This window comes from Rhinopithecus bieti, unplaced genomic scaffold (assembly GCF_001698545.2).
Source record: "Rhinopithecus bieti isolate Rb0 unplaced genomic scaffold, ASM169854v2 scaffold_57210, whole genome shotgun sequence".
Lineage (NCBI taxonomy): Eukaryota > Metazoa > Chordata > Mammalia > Primates > Cercopithecidae > Rhinopithecus > Rhinopithecus bieti.
This window is the reverse complement of record NW_016823439.1, coordinates 1633581-1643599: the sequence shown is the minus strand read 5'-3', so window position 1 is coordinate 1643599 and position 10019 is coordinate 1633581. Positions and strand designations below refer to the sequence as shown.

Sequence of the window (10019 nt, the reverse complement as noted above, 5' to 3'; positions counted from 1 at the left end):
GGGAAAAAAAAAAACCCCCCCCAAAAAAAAAAAAAAAAAAAAAAAAAGAAAAGCAACCAATATAAAAACCAACCTCCTAAACTCTCAGGGATGTATGAGTCAAATATTTCAAAATAATTTTTGAGCCAATAACTTGGCTCCATGCTAACAAGTTTTTCTTTTTTTTTGCTAGTTGTCTACATACCTTATGACATCGTGTATGGCAAGGCACTTTAAGGTCAGAACTACAGATGTCAAACTAGTTCTCTTAATTTCAGGGATCACATGGTCAGGCATACACTGGTTCCAAAAATCTTTACTATAGATCCGAAAGCATTTTCCTGAAGAAGTCCTGCCAGCTCGGCCACTTCGCTGTAATGCCTCGCTCCTACAGAAGGAAAATAATGCAAAAAGTCTCCAAAATGTTCTGTGGGTTTCTCAGGTAATTTACTTTCTCTCCCCAAACCAGCTAGAAATTACCTAATCAGTTGTTCTTTGAATAAAAAGATTTGACATAGAGACTTACTTTGAAATTGGAACCACCTCCAGGATGTCCAACCCCAATCTGGGGTTGTGATTTAACTGCTTCACAAAGCCACCATCTACCACATATCTAAGAAGAATCAAAGCAAGTTAAGTTTCTGGAAAATAAAAGAAGACTTGTTCATTTTTAACCACTTTGGTTTCTCCTTTTCTAGCAAACTAGCAAGTACACAATGCCTTTTATGTTACGTGTAAAACTTGAAAGTCAAGAAATTGGAACCCTCATATGTTGCTGATGGGAATGTAAAACGGTTCAGCCAAGGAGGAAAATTGTTCAGGGGGTCCTCAAAAAGTTAAACACAAAATGACCATATGATCCAGCAACTCTGTTTCTAAGTATGCACCAAAAAGAACTGAGAACAAGTACTCAAACAAATACTTATAGACCAATGTTCATATTAGCACTATGAATCATAGCCATAAGGTAAAAACAATCTAAATGTCCATTAACCATTAATGGATGAAGGGATGAACAAATTGCTTTGCATATATGTATGCAGTATATATACACACACACTCACACTATGCAATATTATTCAGCCACAAAAAAGAATGAAGTACAGATAGATGCTACAATGTTGACAAACCTCAAAAATATTATGCTAAGGGAAAGAGAGCAAACACAGAAGGCCACATATTATATGATTCTATTTGTATGAAATATTCAGAACAGAAAATACATACTGCTTCCTGCTGACACATCTAAAGAATTTTTTAAAAAAAGAAAACACATACAAACAAAAAGTAAGACTGGTAGTTGCCAAGGGTTGGGGTCGAGAGGGGAATGTGGAGTATGTGCTTAATGGATATGGGGTCTTATTTTGAGGTGTTGAAATATTTTAGAACTAAGTAGAAGCAGTGGTTGCACAATACTGTAAATGTACTAAGTATTACTTAATTGTTCATTTTTAAATTATTAATTTTATGTGAATTTTGCCTCAATAAAAAAAATACACAAACTTGAAAGTCAGTTTCAGACCATGTTAACAGATCCAGAATCTAATTTCAGCTAGCCCTTAACATGCCATTCTAAGCCAATTAAATGGTGAACAAGTCAGGTAAGGAACCAAAGCAGGATAGCAGTAACAAGACAACATTCTGAATCTTGTTATTTAATGGCTTTTGCCTGTGTAGGAAACAGAAAACTACAGAGGTTAATTTACCCAGGAGAGCACTCCCTTAATCCCTTAGCGTTATTTTTAAAGTAATGAAGAAAAGCAGAGGAAATTAAGACTTCCTCTCAGACCTGGGTGATCATTTTACCCAGAAGAAACACACAGGATCTCTGAGATTCAGGTTCAGCCTTCCTTAGGCAGACAATCAGGCTTAGCTAAAGACATAAAATATATTGGGTAAATGATAAATCACCCAGTCTTAAAGAACTTTGCATTAGTTATCAGTCCAGACTTAAAATTTCTTAGTGTTCCCTTACTAAATTTACTCAAAAATTTGATAGCACTATTTACTATATCCAGAAAAGATAAGGGACCTGAATCATAGTTATTTTCACAAAAAGGTATAAAGTCAGAGACAATACATCCAGATAAACACTGGATATACAACTAACTCTACCAAGTGAGGCTGCAAGGTAGAAGGAAATATCAAATCATCTAAGGTATATGCTTATAATGGGAGTACAGAAAAATAGGTTTGGCTTCCTATTTAGTGAAACCCATGAAGTATTATACATAATCTACATAATCTTAAATTTGGAAAGAGGAAGCTTCAAGTTGCCAAGCAGTTAAAAAGTATGAACAGCCAAGTATGGTGACACATGCCTGTAGTCCCAGCTACCCAGGAGGCTGAGGCGGGAGGATTGGTTGATCTTCCTTCAAGGCTGTAGTGTGCTACGACTGCATGCCTATGAATAGTCACTATACTCCAGCCTTAGCAACATAATGAGACCCTGTCTCTAAAAAAAAAAAGGGTGAATAGGAATATAGCATGTACCTCCTACTCCATTTCCTGCTCAAAGCAATCAATTACAAAACAAAACAGGTGATTACATGTTAAGAACATTAAAAAGTAGGAGAGAAGGGAATTAGTGGAGGGCACAGAAAAGCAAACTCAGTAATGTTTAGCTAATGTTTAGTAACGATAGGTTTTCTTGACTTTAAGAGAAAGTTCAAAAGTTATACCTGATTCCATCTATTGTCAAAGATGTTGCAGAAATATTGGTGGATATGACACATTTTCTAATTCCAGGTGGAGGTGGCAAAAATATTCTCCTCTGTTGATCTAACGTATATATAGAAAGAAAATACCAATTTACAACATGCATGTGTCAAACTCAAGTTTCAAAAAACTCAATTTTTCACTAAAAGTCATGTAACTAGGCCAGGTGCAGTGGCTCACGCCTATAATCCCAGCACTTTGGGAGGCCGAGGCAGGAGGATCTCGAGGTCAGGATATCGAGACCATCCTGGCTAACACGGTGACATCCCGTCTCTATGAATTGCTTGAATCCAGGAGGCAGAGGTTGCAGTGAGCCAAGATTGCACCACTGCACTCCAGCCTGGGCGATAGAGCGACACTCCATCTCAAAAAAACAAACAAAAGAAAACGGAGGCAACAGAAGATCCAGAACATTATTTTCAATATGGCAGTAAGAAAGATGAAATTGGGGGGCCGGGCGCGGTGGCTCAAAGCCATGTAATACCCAGCCACTTTGGGAGCCGAGACGGGAGGATCAACGAGGTCAAGGAGATCGAGACGCGATCCCTGCTAACACGGTGAAACCCCTGTCCTCTAACTACCTTAAAAATACAAAAATAGCCGGGCAAGCGAGGCGGGCGCTGTAGTCCCAGCTAGGCTCGGGGGCTGAGCAGGAGAATGGGCGTAAACCGGAGGGCGGAGCTTGGCAGTGAGCTGAGATCCGGCCCACTGGCACTCCTGCCTGGGTGGCAGGCAAGGACTCCGTCCTCCAAAAAAAAAAAAAAAAAAAAAAAGAAAAGAAAGATGAAATTATTTCACTCTGTATAGAAAACATATATCTATGTATATATGTAGTTAATGGTTAATAACAAACCAAACATAATGGGTTTTTTATCAGTTACAAAGTAAATTATAAAAGCATCGGTGAACCAAATCTTGAGAAAACAATGAGAACCTTAAACAATGATCCTAAGAATTTCCCTGAAGATGTAAAAATCTAAAATAGATATCTATGCTTCAATAGAGTAAGGAGCTAATATCATCATAAAAGAGATTTCCAAAATAGCACATCTATGTTCTTTACTGACACATATATTCCAAAACTTTGTTAATATAGGGATAAGAATCACTCAATCAACAAAAACTGTTAATACACATACACGTAAAATACAAAAACATTCAAATGCTAATTCCAACTTCAAATAGGAGGCTAAGGTTAATTTCCCTTTAATTTTACAAGTTAAATTCCATAATAAAAGTTTTACAAAACAAATTCTAAACCTCATTCAATAGTATTTACTATGACCAAAATATCAAATCAAGAGTCTGTATCTGCTCTTGGAATTCACCAAAGAACAGGATCATGCTTGAAAAGCAGACTAAGGCATGGCTACTTTAAAAGGAAAATGATCCACAGCCGGGCATGGTGGCTCATATCTGTAATCCCAGCAATTTGGGAGGCCAAGGCAGGCAGATGACCTGAGGTCAGGAGTTTGAGACCAGCCTGGCCAACATGGCAAAACCCCATCTCTACTAAAAAACAAAACAAAAAAAAACAAAAAAAAAAAACTTAGCAGGGAATAGTGGCAAGCACCTGCAATCCCAGCTACTTGGGAGGCTGAAGAAGGAGAATCGCTTGAACCCAGGAGGTGGCGGTTGCAGTGGGCTGAGATTGCGCCACTGCACTGCAGCCTGGGTGACAAGAACGAGACTCGGTTACAAAAAAAAAAAAAAAAAAGGAAAACAATCCACTGTGTTTAGACTTAGATATACCTGGATATATACAATTTCTAAAAATTCTGTGGCAATGGCAAATTAGGTTTGACTTACAGTAATACCAGCAAGAAACTACTGTCCTCATTTCAAAGAATTCTCACCAACAGTTTTGTTTTGCTAGGAGAAACAATACTCTTAACGATAATAAGGGGATATCCAAGGCTCTCGAAAAGTGAAATGTAAAAGACTTCAGGCAAAAATCACTTCTCTCAAGGAATGCTGGTTCTCACTGATTTGTTTCACAATCTGGATGTGGGTTACAAAGGTGAGGTTGGTTTGTGAAACTTAACCTAATCACTTAAGACCTGAGTGCTTTTCTGTAAACCTGATTATTCAATAAAAAGTTTTTTAAAAAAATCAAATTTTCTATTCTAATGAGAAATTACCTGTTGTCATAGATCCATAACATGGCAATATTAACAAGCCATCGAGGGTGGTATCTTGAACATCATAATCATAATCAACAGACTCTGCCATCTGAAAAAGTAACTCACAACTTTTTTCTATTTCAAACTGGCCTAAAACAGAAAGAAAAAAAAACTTCAGCAACTGAACAGAAAAATTAATTTAAGAATAAAGAAAATGTCAAGATTAAAATTAATTTTGCCTAGAAATTACTGTAAATCTCTCATTTAATGTAAAGGAGATGAACACCTAAGCTGTACCACATTTCAACCAAAAAATTTGAAGTAGAAGAAACATCAGTTTCTAAGGAACTTAAATCTCTAAAGGAATAAAAATATGTATCATCTTCAAGTTTTTCACCCTGTTAACATAGTATTTAAGAAGACTCACTAAATTGTTAACAAAGGGGAAAAGCTAGTCCAGGTGCTATTGCATTTGGGTAAATTTCAAAATAAGTAATCTCCAAAAGGCAAAGATTGTTACAATCCCTCACTTCTGACATTAGTACAAGGCAGAGGAAAAAAGTAAACAAGGAAACTACTAATTCCTATTAGGAGGGTGCTGCTACTTGAAAAGTTACACCACTAGTCTAGGATTTAACTATTTTATTTTGATCTCCAAAATGCCACATGCTTGTCTATGATACATAGATTCTACATCTTATGTGTTGTTATCACACAGTACAATGCCACCACCCAAAGAAGAACCTGGTGAGATGTCCTTTGAAATAATGGAATTAACCCAGGTCTGTTTAGTCAGGTTACATTTCTAGCTAAGACAGACCAATAAAAACAATATTTCACTATTTAATTTCTTTCAATTAAAAGGTCAGTGTGTTTTACATATATTTACTAATGAGCCTGATGTCTTTGACATTTGACATATACATGTGGGTGCGTGTCTGTATATATATACACACACACTACTATGCCTTTGACATAAAATATATATATACTATTATGTCTTTGACATACATATATATAATTCTCTTTGGCAGCAAGCTTACAATTTTTATATATCTTTTAGCTAAAATTATTCAGATAATCAAAAAAAGCTAGGGCAACACTTGAGAAGGGCACAGAATTCCCAACAAAGGTAGCACTCTACTGGGTGTCACATTCCTTACAAATACTAAGTTTTTTAACTTGATACTAATGCTCACCAGTCAGAAAAACCAAGATGTCTCCAGCCATTTCATTCAAATGGATATCCATGGTGACTTTCACAATCTGAAGCAAGAAATGCAGGCATAATATGCTAGTGGAAATACAGTCATTCCCTTACCACCATTTCCCTTGCCCCACAGAAAAATTAAACTTGGTTCTTAAAAGTTCTAGGACCTGTGAGGGCTGTCATTAAAATAGTGGGGAACAAACGAATTATCAAACTACCTAATTAGTAAGAATCACAGATATTAAAAAAAGACATTAAATGAATGCCAAGTAATACCGCTTGAATATACGCAGTATTTTCTCTGTCTCGTGGACCAATCAAATTGCAGAATTTCTCTCTGACTGGATAAAGCCTTCCAGGTATATCAAATATTGGACAATTTCCAAAGAATGCAGAGAGCTTGGCTAATTCCATAGTTGCTGACATTACCACCACTTTTAAATGCTCCTTCCTATTAGGAGACTTCTCCTGAAATAGCTTCTTCAATAAACCAAATAAGATATCCTGAAAGAAAAGTAAATTTCTAGTAAGTCACAAGTGCACTTAACAACCAAGCTATTTTAAATACACTGCTATTCTATCCAAGGAATTCCTATTTTAATAGATTAAAATATAAGAGCCAAGTGCAGTGGCTCACACCTGTAATCCCAGCACTTTGGGAGGCCAAGGTGGGAGGCCAGGAGGTCGAGACCTGCCAGGGAAACAAAATGAAACAGTCTCTACAAAAAATGTTCTTAAAAATTAGCCAGACACGGTGATGCATGTCTGCAGTACTAGCAACTCGGGAGGTTGAGGTGAGAGGATCACTTGAGCCCAGGAGTTCGAGGGTGCAGTGAGCTATGATCATGCCACTGCTCTCCAGTCTGGGTGATGGAGCAAGACCCTATCTCTAAAAAATTAAATTAAATTAAAAAGTAAGAGGAGTCAATTCTCTATATAGTAAAAAGCTACCCAAACAAGTAAACTATTTGCTAATAATAAAAAAAATAAAATACTCACTGTAGTTAGAGTTCTTTCATGGGCTTCATCCAAAATAATGACACTGAATTTGGTAAGATTTGGATCTCCCAGAATATGTTTCAGTAAACATCCATCAGTCATATACTTGATTGCTGTCTCCTAATGTTCAAATAGCAGAGTCACAGAAATTCACCACTACTTTCCCAACTAAATTTTTCCTCAAGAGGTACAAACATTAAGTGATCAAACCAATCTGACTAAACAAATGGGTACATAAAATAGTCTAACTTATGTAGACAAAATGATGGTAAGTCACAAAGCATGCTGTCTATACAAAAAAAGGGACAAATAACTCACTTGGGTATTCTTGGACAAAGCAACAAAAATCACCAATAAGGAGATAGAATAAAGTCAGAGGAAAGTGGCAAGATGATGCAATGGCATTAGGTGAGCAAGTTGTGGGAAACAACAGTGAAATGAGATTTATCTTTCTGACTCAGCCCCTACTTCAGAGGATTCAGGTAAAATGAGAAAATGGTAGCTGCATACTTTTCACCCACTATCTCCTCTTCCCTACCCCACTGTCCTACTAAAAAATGTGTTACTTAGGTCAGACACGGTAGCTCAAGCCTGTAATTCCAGCACTTTGGGATACTGACGTGGGCGGATCACTTGAGTTCAGGAGTTCAAGACCAGCCTGGACAACACAGCAAAACCACATTTCTAATAAAAATATAAAAATTAGCCAGGTGTGGTGGTGCACACCTGTAGTCCCAGCTACTTGGGAGGCTGAGACGGGAGGACTGCTTGAGCCTGAGAGGCAGAGGCTGCAGTGAGCTGAGATCATGCCACTGCACTCCAGCCTGGGTGACTGAGCAAGACACTATCTCCAAATAAAAATGTGTTACTCAACAAGCATTAAAACAGGGTGAGTAAAAGGTCCAAAGGCTAGGAATAACAGCAATGACATCCATAAAACAAGGGAAGGAAGAAAGAAAAAACAGTGACCACTAGGAAGGCAAAGATAGTATTTTGGGGGGTCAACTTGTGCCATATTTGATGGCCATTCCTATTAGGGAACATATGTAAACCAAGGATCGTTTTGTAGCTGGGACAGGATTAAGAAATTCGCAGGGAATGTAAATTATAATATTCACTATTAAAAAGAAAATCTTAAATTTGTTGGTGCCATGGATATAGAATAGAAGATGCTTAACACTTGCTGATTTTGTTAATTGATTGATTTTGTTAACTCAGCTTTCCACTGACTTCAAGAATACAAACACACAAAATAAATGAACCTGAAAACATAATCAGTGAAATAAGAGAGACACAAAGTACAAAATACTGTGTGATTCCAGTTGTATGAGGTAGCCAGAGTAGGCAAATTTGTAGATACAGAAAGTAGAATAGAAGTTACAGCAGGGCACGGTGGTTCACCCTGTAATCCCCGTAAACCTTTGGGAGGTTGAGGGGGGTAGATCACGAGGTCAGGAATTTGAGACCAACCACATCTCTACTAAAAATACAAAAAATTATCTGGGTGTGGTGGTAGGAGCCTGTAATCCCAGCTACTTGGGAGGCTGAGGCAGGAGAATCACTAGAACCTGGGAGGCAGGGGTTGCAGGGAGTGGAGGTCGTGCCACTGCACTCCAGCCCAGGCAACACTGTGAGACTTTGTCTCAAAAAAAAAAAAAAAGTTACCAGAGGCTAGGGGGAGGGAGAAATGGGGGTTTTAATCTATTGTTTAATAGATAAGAGTTTCTGTTTGGGATGATAAAAAAAAAAGTTCTGAAAGTATTAATGGTGATCCCAACACTGTGAACACATTTTTTTTTTTTTGAGATGGAGTTTTGCTCTTGTTGCCCAGGCTGGAGTGCAGTGGTGCGATCTCAGCTCACCGCAACCTCTGCCTCCCAGGTTCAAGCCATTCTCCTGCCTCAGCCTCCTGAGTAGCTGGGATTACAGGCATGCACCACCACGCCTGGCTAATTCTGTATTTTTAGCAGAGACAGGGTTTCTCCATGTCGATCAGGCAGGTCTTGAACTCCCGACCTCAGGTGATCCACCTGCCTCGGACCCGAAAGTGTTGGGATTACAGGAGTGAGCCACCGCACCCAGCCCATTGTGAACATACTTAATGGCACTGAATTGTATACTAAAATGGTAAAATGGTCAATTTTAAGTTATATATATTTTATTACAATAAAGCATTTTAAAAACCTACACGTCAAGAAACCTTACAGTTAAAAAACATAAATAAGAGAATCCTAAGAAAATAAACTGTCAGTTATAAACTAAGGAAGGAGAAAATGGGATGAATATCAGACACTTGAGAGCTAAAGCATTAACAATGAATGACAAAAATAAATTATTTAAAATATATATTGAACTTTGAAGTTAAAAATCTTTCAGAACTCTCTCCACTCTTTCCGTTAAGTGTATAGTATTAGCTGGGCATGGTGGCATGCTCCTGTAGTCCCAGCTACTCAAGGGGCTGAGGTAGGAGGTGACTTGAGCCCAGAAGGTAGAGGTTACAGAGAGCCATGATTGTGCCATGCACTCCAGGCTGGGCGACAGAGCGAGGCCATGTCCCGAAAAAGAAAAGAAACAAATACCAACAAGACTTTTGTACCTTAGAGCTGCAATCATCAAAACGAACTTGGTATCCTACTTTGGATCCCAAAGTGCATTTCATTTCTTCAGCTACTCTCTGAGCAACTGATATAGCAGCTACTTTTCGTGGTTGAGTTACACCAATCATACCATGTTGTGAAAACCCTATCAAAACCAGAGATAAAGAAATACAACAATGTTAGCAATTGTCTTCCTATTAGAGCTAAATTGTTTTTGGCCAATGAATACAAAACTGCTTGAATGTTTCCAAAAGAATATCCTGCAAATTAAAAACACATTGCTATGTCCACACCATGAAAATTTAAATATTAATTTAAAATAATACATATTAGTAACCACTCAAAAAAAAAATATATATATATATATATATTTATTTTTTTTTGAGACGGAGT

At 37.6% G+C, this 10019-nt stretch overlaps 1 protein-coding gene across 1 annotated transcript in view; it reads right to left on the bottom strand.

Moving 5' to 3' along the window:
* Positions 1-184: 184 nt before the first annotated feature.
* Positions 185-10019, bottom strand: part of LOC108521625 (probable ATP-dependent RNA helicase DHX40) — a gene marked incomplete at its 3' end in the record, with an annotated part of 14842 nt that continues 5007 nt past the window's right edge. The window contains exons 3-10 of the mRNA XM_017861565.1: positions 9626-9771; positions 7030-7149; positions 6307-6534; positions 6020-6086; positions 4839-4970; positions 2661-2760; positions 506-592; positions 185-367 (exon numbers count right to left, since the gene is read on the bottom strand). Of these exons, the coding sequence (XP_017717054.1) occupies positions 185-367; positions 506-592; positions 2661-2760; positions 4839-4970; positions 6020-6086; positions 6307-6534; positions 7030-7149; positions 9626-9771 (1063 nt within the window). The remainder of the gene's footprint in view (positions 368-505; positions 593-2660; positions 2761-4838; positions 4971-6019; positions 6087-6306; positions 6535-7029; positions 7150-9625; positions 9772-10019) is intronic.